This window comes from Amphiprion ocellaris, chromosome 3 (assembly GCF_022539595.1).
Source record: "Amphiprion ocellaris isolate individual 3 ecotype Okinawa chromosome 3, ASM2253959v1, whole genome shotgun sequence".
NCBI classification, from domain to species: domain Eukaryota; kingdom Metazoa; phylum Chordata; class Actinopteri; family Pomacentridae; genus Amphiprion; species Amphiprion ocellaris.
Window position 1 is genome coordinate 10110227 of NC_072768.1, and position 17873 is coordinate 10128099.

The window sequence follows — 17873 nt, forward strand, 5'->3', positions numbered from 1 at the left end:
AAAAGGGACATTAGATACTCAATTTTATTGCTCTGTGTTTCGAATGTAGCGTCTGTCTTTTACCCCCTCTTCCTCTCTCTCGCTTTCTCTCTCTCCCCAGTCGATAAGACTTGAGCTGAGCGTATGTGAAATATTTATTCAGCGTTAGCTCAGAGCACTGTGGCTGCCCACACAGTCTACCTGCCCCGAAGAGAAATCTTATCCGTGCTTCCTCTGCCTCCGACACCCCCTGAAAGCCTGTCCCCATACTGGCCCAAGCTCAACAAAAATGACGTGTCTCATTGCTCTGCATTTACAGCTACTTTAATCCTGCCACTCCTGTCCCCGACATAAGCCCTCTCATCCAGAATCTGTTTCAGCTCGACTGAAAACAAAAAAGGACCTGCACGGGTAGAGCTGTTACTTGCGCCTTTGATTCATTATTAATCTTTTTTATTTTTTTAAAATTAGGGAAGTAATTCAGATAAATTTACTGACCATGATTTCACTCACAAAAAGACCATGTCCATCAGTGAAGACTATTCAAGTTTTTGAAGATTCCTTTTTTTTTAACAGTCATGATTTGTTTTTAATTTCTTAATATTTTTGTATCCCATATTTTGCACATACCCACATACAGTGATTCTGCCTTTTTTTGTGTCTCTCACACATAACCACATATACAGTACACAACCGCACGCAATAAGACACAAACCCTGCAGCCTATAGTCAGTTTTAAACTCTTGCAGTATATGTTCACGTAATCTGGCATCCGTCCACAGCCCCCATGACTGACCCTCATAATGCTGGCTGGTGCTCTCCTCGCTTTGTTTAGCTTTCCAAGTGGAGTGCAACTGAAGAGAAGTAGTGAAGACAGAGCCAAGATTAAATCTTCCATGTTTTTGGTTGGTACATAGTTTAAAAATAAGGGTATTTTTGAAATGTACCACATTAAAAAAAAAAGCAAAAAAAAAAAAGCAGTGTTTCTTTTTTTTTTTTGAAAGAAGCAGTAATGATTGTAAGGCTCATGTACTGTGAGAGTACACTAATTTGCCTCATCAACAGTATTATTTGTGTTACGCTGATGTGATGTCTGTATTTATAGCTTGTTGTCCGCTGTAGTATATAAGGAGAGCCTTTGGCAGCCTTGCAGTCTGGCAGTATGTCTGCCAGTCAGTGGTTTAGGTCGGTAGATTGGGCCACCCCCTGTTAATCAATTTACAGAATGGTAGAAACTTTTATAGAAGGTGTCTTTGTCCCTTTGTTCCTGCTGCGATCCCTTCTCCCTCTCCTGGGAGAGTGTGGGTGGTGGGAGCTGCCATGCTTGCTCAGCTTTAAGTTATTTTATTCACACTTTTAATCGCTGAGTGCTTTATTATTAGGTGCTGGATTCTGCTGGCCAGGGGATCTGCATGAGAAGGCGCAGAATGCATTTAGTGGAATCATATTAATGGCACTATAAAACAAATCTGTCAGGCTGTTCTTAACCCTCCTGGCAGAATTGCTCTGCCCAGGGTTGCCCCCTTCTCCAAGCGCTTACAGGTGGCTAAGGAGAGTGCATCTCCATCATCTACTCCACCGTGCGCTAATAGTTTTATTAATTCATTCCTTTTTTCCCCCTAGACACCCTGTGCATAATCATACAGACATTTTTCAGCTAAATGGTGTTTGTCAAGGGAGGGTTCCTACATTAGAGACACTCCTCCCAGACAGACACACCAACACTTGTTCAATTACAAGTCGCTTGTTATCCAATTCTGCTGTGTGTAACCAAAAAGCTCAGGTATATCATTAATTATTACCTTCCTTGCTTTTGTTTTGGTTCTTTATGTCATTTTTGGTTAAATAAATGCTCGTTTTACCACTTGTGCACCATATTAGCATTACTGTGTTGGAAAAGTTCAAGGTTTTACTTGGCATGTGTAATTTGTTGACAGACGAAAAAAATATGCAGTCAGACCCCGAAATGGAAAATCTTTGGTGGCAATTAAAAAGTGGATTATTTTTTATACGAATTTACACTTGCTTCTAAAAGGCTGCACTTTGTCCAACATGTCCTTTAATCACTCAGCTGCTTGCTAATAAAACATAAACCACTTAGTGGGGAATTAGTTCTGTCTCCATTTCACAGAAACTCTGTAGAATGTGAAGAGACAAGGGGATGGTATAGTCCTGCCGCTGCTCGTTACTGCGGGATACTTGACGGCAAAGTTTCAGTCTGTGCACCTGAGTGAAGGAATCTGAGAGGTTTTCCCAGATGTTTCTCTCCATCGTTTTTATTAGTGTTAAAAAAGCATGTAAATCCCCAACACATGGGTTGACATACCATGAGGGAGGAATTGAGAAGATATTTCTGACAGTTTTGGTTTATACCCTCATTTAAGCACTCACTTTAGACACAAGGCATTGTATTTCTGTAGGCTTTTATCTTGTCCACTGAGCCAGAACGCGGTGAGCAGAAATTTGCATTAGTGGGCGATTATGAATACCTGTGACAGATTCTCTCTGCTGGCTCCCTGGGCGGAAATGAATTGGCTCCCTCTGTTGACTTGCACAGGAAGACAGAGACCAAGCAATTAGACTTTAGTGGTTAATGTAGCAGCTTTTGCAGGGAGGGCAAGGAGGTTCAACATTCCTGCTGGGCTCATGTCAGTTTCCAGGCACATTCCCCCCCCCTTTTCTTTTTCCTTTTTTACGAGAATACTGGGAATATGACAAGCTACCTGTCCACCAGCCAGCAGAATTCCTCTGGGGTGAGGTGAGCGTCGCTTTAGAATTGCCTCATGGGAACTGAGGTGACAACACATGACGTAAGTTATTCATAACAGAGAGGAGATGTACTGCAGCTATCTCTGCACATCATGCATATTCATTGTTTACCTTTTTATCCCTCACCAGCTCTAGTTTGCTGCTGTATATGAAAGAGCTCCTTTAAAAAATAGCAGTAACATATTGTTCATATTGTTCATTTCCTTGCATCTTGGTCATCCCGCTGTGTTCCTGCTTGATGCTTTGGCTCACCCGCTCCCTTCCCAGGTCGCATTGAGGGATAATAAGCAGAACAGTGGTGAAGCCCTGGGCACTTGGGCCACAGTGTTGTCTGCATTACTCATGGTACACGTTTCCCTGGTGGCTGTTTGAACCTAGGCCTGGTGTGGCACTAGGTAGACTGACCCCCAGAGCAACATGCGCAGACTCCGCATGGTTGCTATGACAGGAGCAGTCTGCTGTTTACAGGCCTGCTATTGAGGCCTGAAGGCCTCAGTGCTTCACATCCTGTCTCGGGCTTAACTCGAACATATTGTTGGTACTCTAAGTAGCCTCCAGCTTTTTGAGGCTAGACTGCACAGAGCTACCATCGTGTGGGTTCAGCATAGCAGCAGCTATAGTGCGTACTTTGAAATTAACTTTGTAAAAACAGAACAACTTTTCATGAAAGCAGAGAAGATGTAATTGATGTAAAAGATGCATTCATTATGGAAAACACATAGGAAATATGAGACAATATACATGGTGCAAGAAGACTGTGGAACATAAAAGTGGACCGTATGTTGGTGTATTAGCGTTTATTCACACTATAATAGACTTTAAGCTTCCGTTTGCTGTGGGGGACGTTTTTATTTCATCCCTGTCAACCTGCTGGTGTGATCCTTCTCACACATTCCAGATAATTTCAGTTGGAGACAGACTCATTAGACTGTCACTAAATGGGTTTAAATGCAGTCGTCCAATTAGCGCTCTGCTGTGAAATGCAGTGGGTGTTGTGCAACGTGCTTAGCACCACTCCTTTACAGAATTATGAGGGATTACTCATTCAGTGTGATCCATCTTATTTCTACCAGGGGTCTTGGCTTTTCTCAGTATCATCGCCACGGAGGGGGTAAATGTTGCAAATGCTTCTCCAATTGCCATATGTGCTTCGTCAGAGACCGGTGCTGCCTCTGAATCTAAGAGGATTTGATGTGCTAGTTAAAAGACAGCATACCATGCCTATCCATGTCATACTTACTGTTCAGCAGTAAGGCACTCTGCCAGCACAGTGTTATTGGTATATATGCTGCAAATAGGATTTCAAGATATTAAAAGTTGAATGTCCATTACTTTCAAACTGAAAGGAGTAAAATCTGTTGCCATTGGCTGCAAATCTGAGAGGCTTTACAGTACTGTAGTGCTCTTCATGAGATTTAGGATGTGGTTAAACCCATTATATATTTTGTTTTGGGAACAGGTTTGCTGAGCTTTGAAAGCTGGGTGAGGGTGCTGCTGTGTGATGTGCTTTGCGTTATGCTGTCGTGTCCTGTCTCCTCAGATCTTCCTTGTGACAGTGTGGCACTGGGAGCTCTTCATGCTACCCCTCTTCCTGCTACTGCTCATTGGTTGGAACTACTTCCAGCTAACTACAGGAAAGGCCAGCTCCAACCAGGACCTGGTGAGTATAAGGACGCCTAGCTCTTCTGTATTTATTCAAGCAGATCTGCAGCTGCATGTTTTTGGTTTTTTTTACAGTGCAAAATTATTCTGTATGGTAACCCAGCTCTGATTAAACTCTGATTGAATGAAATCCTTTTAAACACACAGATGAAAAATTAAACTTTTACCGTAATGTGAATTAAGTGTTCTCACACTTTCACATGTACTGTATACTGAGGGGCAATTCTATAAAACGCACCCCGTACTAGAGTCAGTTGTGGCAGCATTCCACATGACTTACTGCTGGCTCGACTAGTTTCTACATTGTGTCCAAGCACCCAATAAAATGTCAAGCAGTAAGAAGCCACTCAAATTAAATCACTGTAAATGTATGTATAGCTTATGGTCTTGTTGATATCGTCTGCAGCACATCTGCACTATAGTTCTTTCTACAACATAACACCATCTCCTCTCTATCTACTGTTATGGAAATTATGCTTGCCCTACACATGCCTGTGAAGGTTAATGCTGTTCACACTTCTGACTGCCCCCCAATTTCACTGTGTTGTAAGCCTTCTCTCTGGCCAGCCAGGGGCCAGGCCTTCTCACACACCCTCCCCAAAGCAAAATCTGTGGCCCAGTCATTGTGTTTATGGCTGCTGGCTAAGATGCTGTCCCTGGGCAATGTTAAAGCCCAGGCTCACCCTCATATCCAGAGTGGAGACACTGTCACCCCTCTGTGACCCTCTGGCCAGCAATGACACAGCTCTGTACCCAGGCAATGTCACAGTGTGCACCACAGTGGGGTCAGGGATGACTTGATATAAAGTGATCTAGGCAACAACATCCAAATTAAATGTGTTTTTCTTTCCTCTTTCTGTTTTTCTGTGTGCTTATGTTGTGGAGAAAAGAGATTGCTTTGGTGTGACAGTGCTCTTGTGAGGAAGGCCCTTTTTCACCTCTCCTTTTGTGTGAGGTCACCCCTGTGATGCAGTCTCTATGGAAACAAGCCTCTCCCAATAGGGGTGAATGTACTCAAAGAAAATTTCATTACTAGGTGTTTGTTAAAAATGCTCCAGTGCCCACATGTCCCATTCGCTGGAAATCACCCTCTACCCTTTATTTTCTCTTAGGTGAACATGACCATGGGTGACGATGAAGAGGAAGACGAGAAGGTATTTTATCTTGTCTCTTTCTAACATTTTAACGGATAATACGTTGTGGTAGAACATTATCACTTTTCAGTTTTTAATATAAATATATATTTTAACACACACTGCTTTAATATTTCATAGTGATGTTACTCGGTGGCTACTAATATTTCATTGTGAATAACCAAGGCTAAATCAAACACACAGCAGTGTCTGCGTGCTTCTGGTGAGCACAAACCTGGTTCAGCAAATAGCTGTGATTCTCATACAAATGAACCAAAGTAGAAAGCCATGCAGGTTTCTAGTCAATATTTTAGCATAGTCACACTGACAGTTAATTCTCAGAAGCTCTTTTCTAACTAAGAATAGAAATATTTTCATGCATTTCAAATGAGGGCAACATCTATGAAACAGTTGTAGCATGTAGCTCTTTGTTCTGTTCCTCTGGGTGTTCAGTGTCACTCTGCGATGCACTCCGCTGAGATTCTGGAGCCCTTTGAAAATCTATAAATCAAATTTAAACAGCATCGTCAATTAGATTCGGAACAGCGGTCGAGGATAAAATCAGTAGATTTTTCTTGTACCATCATTGTCTAAATGCAATAGTTACATCGAGAATGACCTTTTACTACTAGAACAAATGAACAAAGTGCAGTAACACAGCAGTAAACTTATACTCTGCCCCAAAGGTTATCAGTCATTTTCACTTGTTTGTTTGAGAGAAATCCTAAATGATGGTGTTTATTATTACATCTCTCCAGTGTCTCTCGCAAAACAAAACAGCAGGAAATCTTTAAGTAGCCTGAAAATTTCACTTCCCACAGCACATAATATTCAATTATACTCATCCCACTGTTTTCTGTAAAGAAGGAAAAGTTAACAGGGATGTGTATTATTGGTTTATGGCAATGAAGTGTGGAACTAACGCGAAGCCTCCAAGCGATGACCCTTGTGCTGCATGTCTAGGCCCAGGATTCATATCCATAATGCGCTCAATATATTCTGTTGTGATGACCAGGGGCTACAAAAAAGCCAGCTTCTTTTAAAAACACAGGCACATCCACCAAATCCTGTATGAAAGGATGGGCTAATTCATAGATGAAACTCGCATGATATGTCTGCACACACAAAGTGGAAAAGCAGACTTTCTATCTGCTACGAACAAGCAAACTGGTGCTTAAACAAACAGCAGTGACACAGAAAATTCAGTGTTTTATGAATATTAAATTGGAAAGGATTACCTTAATGCACTGAATTTAATACCACCACTTCACAGGATGATTATTACATTTTTCTTTACCTTGAAACTTCAGTAAATAATAAAAGAATGTTTACTTTTTTAGTTTAAGAAATGGCACTCTCTTTGGTTTATGATTCTCTCTATATGCCACATGTTTGCAAACTCAGCCCTCGCCTCTTAAAGCTTTTTGAAAGGTTTTCCATGAGCCTTCTAAGCCCTTTCACACTCTGAGGAAATGAAATATCTCCTTTCATTTACTAATTAAGCAGTCACCCATGTTTGTTTTAAGCTGTCAGCTTTAATTTAAAGTGGCTTATTTGAAAGTCTTGTTATGGTCTTGCTGTCACTTGAATGTGATATCATGCAGTTAGATCAAGCAGTGTAGCTTTACACACCCTATCAAAGTCTTCTTTAAAAATATTTGGGGTTAAAGAGTGATCAGTGTTAAATTTGATGACTTCAAAGCCTTGCTTTTTTTCCCCTAGTCTCTCCTCTAACATGTGAATGAAGGCTTTTCCCTCTGAGAAGGTTATGATTACCACTCAAATATGTTCTTATCCCCCCTTTTCCCCCTTGAGGAAGGAAATATGTAAACCTCAGACAGAGCAGCAAGAATGTGAAGGCATGACGTTAAAGAGAGACGAAAGGCGAGGCAGTGTTACAACAGGATAATACAGAACAGATTCTCTGCCTGTGAACAAATCTGTCCTCAGGGAAGGAGACAGCTTACAAATTATGTGTGGGCAAAGTGACTTCCCTTTGGCCTTAGGTATCAATTGAGCAGATAGACAATATTTAATCATAACATAAAGAAACAGAGAGGCAAAACAAGTCCATAGATCTCCAACAGACATGAACAGGGAAGATGAAACAGCCCTTTCATTGCCCCCTGGCTGGCAGTGCTGGTCCGGGGTTGACTTGCTCACAGAGCCCAGCCCAGGGGAGTTGGGGGGAGGGTGAGAGGTGGTTGTGGGGGTGCTAGACTGGGCTGCGGGGTTACTCCATCTCTCACCCAACAGTCCACAGTCACCGCTGGGTCTCCTTGAGCGCACCAGTCAGACAGACTGCCCATGTCATGATCTGCGGCACACATTACGAGAGATACCGCACATGGACTCAACAATGTTTTACCGCCTCATCCCAGCAAATTGTTTGTTAGCTTATTTTAGCTCCATCTGACATAAATTGCCAGGAACACAGGTGTTTTTCATTTAGACAGGCTCCGTATCCTTGTCAAAAGAGTCACTAGAAAAATATTCAGTCTGAGAATTCAAATTTGGCACCGTTTATTCTAATTAAAATTATGCTAAATGAGCTTTTTTCTCAGCCTTTGATAACGCCGCACGTCTGTGAGAGTATGTTTACCTTTGTGCAGGAGATCAAATTGGTTCTCCATTACCACACCTTAAAAGGAAGCTTTTACAATTTTATCTGAAATGAGAATATGATTTCACACAGGTTTTCTACTCAGTAGACATTTAGGACTCATTTAGTCCATCCCCAGTTTGCCCATCCTTTTCCATTTAAGAAGCAGATCTTTTATTTATTTTTGTTTTTTCGGCACTCATGTACATGCTGAAAAGAAAGATGAACAAAGAATATCATCACATGATTAATGTAGGAAGAGCGTCAGTTTTGGTCGCTAAGGAGATGGAGGATTTCAGGAATCTTAAAGCAGATGAATAATGATAATCATGAGAGCTCTGCCTCTTGATGCATACTTCAGAGTACATCTATTTGTCTGTTTTTCCTTTTAGAAATGAAAGCCAATATGGTTTCTCTTTTCTTCCTGCTGGAGCTGTTTTTCAAGCTAGATTTACTGTGCATGTGTATCCATTGCAGTTTAATAATGCTACATACCTCATAATACAATTTGAATTCCAAATCATGTAATTGGGTCACTTAAACAGGTTTAAATGGAAATATGAAAAGGAATGCCTACTGTAACTGCTGTGGCTCCGCATCAAATGAACTGTCATTTTACGATGTGCGGCTCTCCGGATCCATCAGGAGCTTACCGACACAGATTGCAATGGCTTTTAGCAGACTCTTACAGTGTTCCCCACTTTCAAAATAAACTTCGGATAAAGGGCTCAATTAACACCTGACGCGGAGTAAAGGACACACATGAAGGTTTGCTCAGTCACGTGCGGCAGTGGAGTGCAGTGAGATGATGCATAAACACAGATAGTCCTCTTTCCCCATGATGAGACCAGAAGATGTTAATCTCAAAGAAAGCATATTTGTGATACTTTTTCCTTTTTTGGACAGTGCTGAGCCTTCAGTGTCTGTCCAGATCCGAGCCCAGTGGGGGAGGCTCTGCTAGTGTGGGAATTGCTCTCTTCCTGCGCCTTTCGTGGAGGAGAGTGGGCCCAGCAGTGGGGAGTCTCTCTGTTCTGGCAGACAGTGTGTTCCCAGGGGCTGCCTCATGAAGCTCTGATAAAGGCATTCTGTCTGGGCCCTGTCAATGCACACAGGCTGCGGCTTCAGCTGACTTGTAACACAAACATATAGACATCCTCAAGCCTCCTGTTAGGGTCCATTAGAGCGCCCTCCCCCCAACACTCTCCTTCTCACTCTTCCTCTCCCACCCTTCTCTCTGTCATCATTCCTGTCATTATTGCCTCCTTTTGATGTGAGGCTTCTCAGCCCTCTTTAGCGTGTGTTACTTGTGTTATCTCGAGTCACTCCTCTGCCCTGGAAGGCTTCACAGTTGTCATTATTTCCCAGCTTGATGCGATCATATTTGTTTAATTCCGAGACAAACGCTCAAACCCTCTAATATACTGACTTATTGCTTTGCCAGACTCATTAGAATCTCAGTGCATTTAAAGCAAATATTATTTTATGTGTAGTGAGGGTTGTGATGAGAATCTTAAATATAAAAAAAGCGAACAAGTACATATCCAACTGGTGTTCTGAGCAGGCTGAAGTGTTTTTCTAATGCGGAGGGAATGTTAGGATAGGTTAGAAAGCCAGGCCTGGCAGATTTGTTAAAACATGTTGAATCTTGTCCTGTGCAGGCTGCTGGAATGGAATCTCTCCGAAGTTGCGAGGCCCCTGCACTTCTTGTCTAGGTCGTCTAGTCTGCCTGATTGCAGATGGCCATTTTGTGTACTTTTCATCTACCGGAGAGTCTTGATTGTGCTGCACTTGTGCAACAGCTCTATTGTGTGTGGTGGACAAAAGCTGAAATCTCTCAGCCATCCACATAACAGCTTCTGAGCACTGAGTCTGTCTCATCTTCAAAAGCATAGTCTGAAGATGTACAGTGTTTGCTCATTACGGGCCATTCAATAGATAAATCACACATAATAGCACGGCAGAGATAAACTGGTCTTTGTCTACCCTGCCCAACAATTGACATACAGCGTACCTCATCAGTGTCTGTGCATTTTTTTTTTGTTCCTTTTTAGGAATCCGGAAAAAAGGGTTTGATGGATAAGATACATATGGTGCAGGAAGTAGTGCTGGTTGTCCAGAACGTTTTGGAGGAAATCGCAAACATCGGAGAGCGAATCAAGAAGTAATTAGACTCTTTTATTTTTAACCTGCAAAAATATCTTTATTTTATTTTTTATGTATATTTCCTTTCAGTTCATATTTTTAGATTGAACTTCACCTTATTTTTTTTTCTTTTACAGCATATTTAACTGGTCTGTCCCATTCGTGTCGTGCTTGGCCTGCTTGGTGATGTTCGTCGCAGCAGCACTATTATATTTTATCCCATTTCGATACATTGTGCTGATATGGGGTGAGATCTACTTGCAAAAACACAATTTAATTCATAAAAGTGTTAATGAAAAATCTCTTCTGCATGACTGAAAGTGTGTTGGGTGAATACCAAAAGCTATCAAACTCCCACTATCTGTTTCTTGCTCGCAGTACTATAACCGAAAAAGATATCCTCACAAATAGCACAAAAATCAATGCCTATATCATTGTTGCAAAACACATCTCTTATTCAATCTTTCTAACTGCAAATCCATGATTTAATGAAGTACAGTAATTTAAGAACTCTGCCATCTCTACACCTCTGCAAATGCACAGAGATCAGACAGCTGCAGAGGTTCGCTCTGCCCAGTGTGGGCTGATGTAGCAGAGCCCAGCAGAGGCATGACCGAGGGTTTGTGTGAAAACAAAGCAGAGGTAGAGTAGCAAGCTGTATATAATACATGATGTCCTTGGGCAGTCTGTAGGCTCCTGGTCTAGCCTCTCATTATCTGCTGTAGTCATACAGAATAGACCGTCATCTCAGTGGTCAGGGAGATATGCTGCCCTTAACAGGCTCTCCTCCTCCAGCTGTAAGCCCACAACCACTGTACTTCCACACTGCCTTCAACACAATCAATACCAAAAAACCACCATATCAAACAAAAAACACACAGTCTGAGACACTCCTCTGCCTCCCCAGTTAACCCCCATCTCTGTGGTTGCAAGGCAAGCCTTTCAAGTTGCTTGCACATATTTAAGTCCTTAGGTTCTTTGTCTGCATGCTGAGGTACAGGCAGTACCGAGGTGTGAATATAATGGTCCCATTACAAGACCCCAGAGATACTGTTTTTTCCTCTCTGGTATGCAGTTATGTGCAAAGTAAATATAGATGTTCAAGAAATGACCAGATCGAAGCAAACAAAAGTGAGAAAAGTTGTCATGAACGTGTGCTTGTTGTTCAAATTAAACAAATTGATAAAGTATTGCTTTCTCCTAACTTTATTCGTCTGACTCAAATTTATTTTTTGCTCAGAGGGATCAATTGGATAAGCATCATATAGTGCTGTTACTGACACACTAGTGGGAGGTCTCCACTCGGGTTACACAACTTTTTATTATTGTTATAAAACTGTACTGGTTGGTGTGACACCTTTATTTATTAATGCGTTCTTGTTTTCACAGGTGTTAACAAATTTACCAAGAAGCTGCGCAACCCATATACTATTGACAATAATGAAATACTGGATTTCCTCAAGAGGGTGCCTTCTGATGTTCAAAAGGTAAGGGTCCAATTTTACATACAGATAGGGAGGGAATTCCCTGTAGATGTCTGCATTATTTGCTGTGCCAGAATTCCCAAGTGTTGCAGAAATATATCCTCTGGCTTTGTTTGATTATTAATGGACTCTCGCCTTTAAAGCAGCCCTGGCCCAATTATTCCTCAGCACAACTCCATGTAGTCGCCGTAGTGCCTGAATGAGGAGATGCCCAGATCTGTCCTCAGCCATACTGCCGTAGCCTCGACCGTTATTAGCAATTTTGTGTGCTTGATTGAGGCCCTGTGACATTAAAGTTGGTGACTGACTGAGGGCCGGCGCAGGACTCCTGACGTCTCTGGCTGTTGTGTCAGCACAGAAACTCTGATGTGGCCTCAGTCACTTCAGGGTGGTGGAGTCAATTATTGTAGTCGTGAGCCCCAGTCGTCTTGCTGGGTGCCATATGTGATTACATATTAGCCATGGCTGATATGTCATTTGCATTTACATCACAGAGCGGAGAAGAGCTGTCAGGGCGTTATAAGTGGCGCCGGGTGCTCGCCGTTCTCTGACTGAGAGGTTTTTTTTTTTTGCTTAGCCAGGAAATGAAGTGCCACACAATGCCTTCATCTCACAGGTAACTCACTAGACAGAATTCAGTAAGAAACCCTGACAGTCTGGATCTGGCAAGACACTCTCACCCCAGTCTGTTTCTCAGCTGCACCCTTGATGTCCTCCTGCAGCAAGCCATTGCTGACTTCTCTGTGATGTTGGAGGGAGCCTGTGTTGTTTGAGATTTGGCTGACTGAGTTGGCAAAACAAGGTGGTGAATACATTTTGATTCAGAATCCTTTGTATGTCTTCTTTCCCCACTGGGATACAATGTTTGGGCTTTGAAAATGACTCACTTTAAAATCCCATGGAAACAATACTTTTTAGCCTGGTTTAAAAGAGGAACTACATCTTGAAAATAGCTCCAATCATAAAAAACAAAACACCCTTAAGATTCATCATAAGTACGTTTCATTATGTACTGTGAAAAAAATAACCTTAACATCATATACACAGGAGACCCAAAACAATAGACCACATATTTTGTTTTTGTTGACTTAGAACTTCAATCCTCAGATAGGTGCGGACACAAAACACCACAAAGGCTGAAAATTGACTCCTGTCTTTCTTGCAAATGTGACTTGGCAATTAGTGCCTGTGCACATCTACAAAGTCTGCCTCAAACGGGGACTTCTGACAACACTGTGTCTGTCTTGAAATAAGAAGCATCTGTCAGTTCTGACGACAGTTTCATGTTCTGATGCAGGAGGCAGTCACTTTGTTCCCACATTCCATCTCCCATTCTAATAATGGAGACCAGCTAATTAGCATAGAGTTCTTACCTTTATTCAACAGATTTACCGTATTGTTTGAGCTCAGCAAGCAGGCTTCAAAAGCAAGTTTTCGAATTCCAACTCTTCTTTTCAGTTTATCCTATGATCAGTCTTCTTTGGATTATGATGGCAATTTTGGTGGTAATTTTGAAATGAAAAAACTATTTCAAATAATTTTTCTGTCTCAAAGTGAACATGATTCTACAACATAATCCAGCATTTATTTTCTAAGTTTGTTCCAACATACAGGAATTTCTGGAAGAAGAAAATTTGAAACATGAGTAAATCTTTCACGAGCTGAATTCTACATATGTAACTTGCAGAAAAAAAACAAGGTTGTAAGTTTAGATATCACATTACAGGTCTTGTTTTAGCCTGAAGAAATCAAAGTCACACCAAGGGTTTGTAAAGTCAAGAAGAGAGTTACACATTAACTGATGTTGGTAACTTCTCAACTTAAGCAACACTAAACACCAACGGAGTTTTCTTTAGGGGACAGAGCTTATAGTGAGTGATTATACAGTTTGCAACTCCCTCACTGGCCTGGCAGGTCATCTCAACAGTTGATGTCTGTTTCTAATATTGTGATTCTGGTGCAGAATGAGGGGGGCGTACACTGGTACAGAACCCTTGACTCCTCAAATCCTTCCTCCCTGTGATTAATCCCCTCTGCTCCTGTGTTTAAAAAATGATTCATTACAGGCGAGCCCGCCTCGCTTTCCCCTGCACCAGCTCTCCTCAGGGGAGCCATTACCATGCGCTCCACTGAGCTCGGATTACCTGCCTCTGACCAAACTCCTGTTTGTTTTTACAGGTGCAGTACAGTGCGCTGAGAGCGCCCACCAGCCAGAGCCAGCCGCGGAGGAAAAAGTAAGCTCCATGGACACGCTGGATGAAAGGCTGGTCTCTTTTTTAAATGTGGTACGATGCAGTCCATCTGACAACAATGCTCCGGTGCCAGCACAGCCCATGACCCTATGCACCCCACCACACCACCCTAAGTCTGCCCCCTGCTGCTGAGGGGCAGCCAGCCACTCTCTGGCTTGTGTGTTTGCCACCCCCCTGACAGGGGCTGTGAACTGCAGCAGCCAGGAGGGCAGCACATGGCGCTGTCAATCACAAGCTTGGAGGTAAAGAAAAGAGAGCATTGCAGGACTCAGCCTTCATCTTTGGATATAATTTAGAAAAGGAATGAAAAGCGTCGGGTTTGGCTTACCTAAGAGCTCCCCTGTTTTGCTTTTTTTTTACTCTGCTGAAACTGAGAAATTTGCCTTAAGGTAAAGATAATACGAGTTTAACAAACCTCCACAATATACTTCTTTATCAGTGTGTTAATTTACTTAAAGGTCAAAATGTTGTGTATATTTTTAAATAATCAAGGAGAACTAATGTCTTTTACTGCACATTTAACATATTAGGACAGAGTACTGAATTTCTTTTTTTTTTGTGAAAAGGATTTGCTGTATATATAACAATGCTGTCTGCTTTCTTAATTTTATCGCAGCAGCAAATATCTATTTATGTACAATATATGTATTATTTCCAGCCGTCTTTTCTTTAGTAAAGTTTGTGCACTGGTGTATGTTAGATTGAAAGTTTCATTTCTGCTCAGTACCATGTCTGCATCACCAAATAGAGAATTTGTAGGAATCCTGAATAACGAATCTTCATCAGTTTGAGTTCTTGTTTTTTTGCCTGCGTTTTTTCAATAACTGCACTTCTAGTGAGGATGGATTACACCACTTCTTTACTTGAATACACAGTAAACACATCTGATTACACAACACAGCCATTGAAACAGAGCTCACACACCGGCCACCGCTGCGCCTTGGTTACTGAGCTCACATCAAAGCTGTGTGGCTCCACTGTGCTTCCTAATGCATTGCTTTGTTGCCTTCTCACAATAACAGGGTCCAGATGAGAGAGAAAGAGCTCATCTCACAGAGAGTACTCTCTCCATCCTCAGCACTTAGTGCTTTATATTTCCACTAAAATCACCTGGTCTATCTAATGGTTACACACACACATACTCTGTTTTTCCATCTGTCTTCCTGCAACAGTTTTTCCAAGTAGAGGGAGAAGAGAGTGTATCATCTGTCAGTGTTCCCATAGACGCAAAGAATAATCAATTAATGACACCTTTTGCAATTTTGCAAAACTGTTAAGCCATATTATATTATTCTCGCAAATGTACTACAGCGTGGGAAAAAAAAGTCCTTCAAAATATTTACAATACATACGGCACAATATATGAGCTAGTGTACATAAGTGGCACTTAAACCTTCATCGAGCTAGCATGTGTTTGTGTGTGCATCTTTCTGTCAGTAGACAAATGGCAAGTGCTCTTTTTTTTTTTTTTTAAATGTACATACTGATAATTGAAGTTGAGCTGAGCTGAGAAATAGACCCCAGCAATGGGAGTTTGTTCCAACTGATCGGGGGACTGAGCATCGCGGCCGGGTGCCCCCCTCCCTCCTCAGGAGTAGCACGCTGGTGAAAGAGCATCCATCTGTGCTTTGTGAAGAGTTTGATTGGCTCAGGGGGACCTGGTGGAGCCCCGGGCTATCTCTTTTGACAGGCTGATAGAGACATCACTGGGCTCTCCCAGGAGCTGCCACCAGGGGTCCATTTCAAAGTGAGAGGGTGTGGAGGTGACCCTGAGCTTCTGACGAGCTAAATCCCACACACTGGCTGAAACCCTCCTACATTCTTGGCTCCATTGGGGCTGGGGGGCTGGTTTTGGCTGTGCTGAGAGGAGGGCAGCGCCGGGGAGAGGTGGTGGGGGGGTACAAGCAGATCACTAAAAAGACCCAATGAAATGTCCCCAAGAGGTGAAACCAATTAAGCAGAACTCCCAGGGTACGTTTAATTGACATTTTAGCAAACAACCAAAATGCATCGACATCTCTGACAGAACACAAGAAAATGCTAACCTGGCAGTTAATGGCCACATAAAGTCCAATTTAACTAAAATTATCACTTGGGTGAACAGCAGTTTTTAAGTTGACATATTATTGTGTCATTGGCATCTATATTATCGAGGCAAATGCTGCCAGTGACATTATGAGAGGTCCTATGGGACTACGGTTGCCTGTCTACAAGCTGTCAAAGCTTCAAATGTGTGGCACTGAGGTTGTGGACTTGGATGTTCCCTGTATCATTCATATTCAATGGATCATACAGAAGTGTCTGACAGGGTTTCAACAATTGTTGATTCACCTTCGCATGCACCAATGCACACTCATGCTACTTCCTAATACACACACACAGTACAGACACACCCACACACAAACACACCGCCGCTTTTCAAAGTGGTGTGATCATATTTAAGGAATTATTTATCAATGTATTTTCTCCTGGGACAGATATGAATCTCACCAGAGGAAGTCACTGTGCAATATGGTCCCTGAATGTGGTGGGGAAAATCCCTGGATGTTTTACAAGCCTGCTAATGAACATTTCAGCCACACAGCAGTTAACATTGTCTGATCACATTTTTTTCTCCAGTAGTTGTTGTTGTTGTGCATGGTGTGGCAGTGATGTCTTCATCAGGCTGTCAAAAAGGAAGTGCCTGCAGCTGTGGCGGATCCCCCCAGAGCCTGTCACACTCCTTGTTTCCATGGCAGTCCTTCAGGCAGCACCACAGGCAGGCTGTGTGCAAGGACCCATACAACCTGTTTTTTCAGCAGCCGCTCCTCTGATGTTCAGCCCCGGAGCGGGCGTCAAACTACCAAGTGCACAGAGAGAGAACACTGCACCCTTTCTCTCTCTCGCAGTTCTGCGTTGCTTTACAAGGAGATGCATAGCAAAAAAAAAAATCCTCATTTAAATAAGCCACTGTTCTCAACACCTCCTTAGTAATTGCTACATGTGCAATGCTGTTAAGGTTCTCTGACCCCCTCTCCGAGAGACATAATGCACACAGTAGGACAAAGTAACAAAAGCACCACTCATAGTTGACTTACATGTGTTAAAGCTCTTATGCATGTGTTATTTGGTCTCCTTGTACCACCTGAGAAGCAGGTCATGGAGATCAGTGGCTGCGCTGCAACTCCCAACTGGCCCAAATTAATGGTGCAGAGGTTATGGTCTGCCTCCAGACAGAACCCTGACACCAATAAAGAGCAGAATTTGCTTGGCATTGGCTCAGCAGAAACACAATACGAATGACAGAACGTGCTGTGGTTGCTACAGTTACTGACTGTTTTGCCTACTGTATATAAACACATTTACATGAGCCGGCTGCATTGGGAGTTTTTAAAATGATGTTGCTTTTGGTGTTTGTTCTGGAATGTAGTATAACCAGGCAGTACATTTCTTTAGTCTCTCCTGATGATAGACAATATAAATCATAGTAACCGGGACTGATGTTGTCTCTGGGAATAGGGGTGGGAACATGACTGAGATAACAACAGAGAGAAAAATGGTCACTAATAGCAGCTGTTTTCAGTGGCTCCAGTTTACTAATAATTCATTTTGTGGCCCACAGAACACAGTGGTGTTAAGAGATGGCAAAAGCCATAATTCTTTATAGCATCAAGAACAGAAGATGGCCTTTAAGAGCTGAAATTAAATCATTGGCCTTTAAAAGCATCTCTCTAAGGGGCAAGCTGCATTAATAAATTCAACTGATTCTGCTTTAATATTATTCAGAGTGCATTAAAATGAAGACAACAGCTGGGATCATGCCCAGTCTCGAGAGTACTGCTTGGGCCAATGAGTGCCGACGAGATGCAAA

The 17873-nt window shown here is 42.3% G+C and overlaps 1 protein-coding gene across 3 annotated transcripts in view; it reads left to right on the top strand.

Moving 5' to 3' along the window:
• Positions 1 to 14722, top strand: part of mctp2a (multiple C2 domains, transmembrane 2a) — a 32487-nt gene extending 17765 nt beyond the window's left edge. For all 3 annotated transcript variants that reach the window (XM_023264720.3, XM_035945685.2, XM_035945686.2), the window contains 6 exons: positions 4289 to 4408; positions 5523 to 5564; positions 10197 to 10306; positions 10425 to 10534; positions 11677 to 11774; positions 13950 to 14722. In XM_023264720.3, coding sequence (XP_023120488.2) covers positions 4289 to 4408; positions 5523 to 5564; positions 10197 to 10306; positions 10425 to 10534; positions 11677 to 11774; positions 13950 to 14009 — 540 coding nt within the window. In that variant the 3' untranslated portion in view covers positions 14010 to 14722. The remainder of the gene's footprint in view (positions 1 to 4288; positions 4409 to 5522; positions 5565 to 10196; positions 10307 to 10424; positions 10535 to 11676; positions 11775 to 13949) is intronic.
• Positions 14723 to 17873: the final 3151 nt, after the last annotated feature.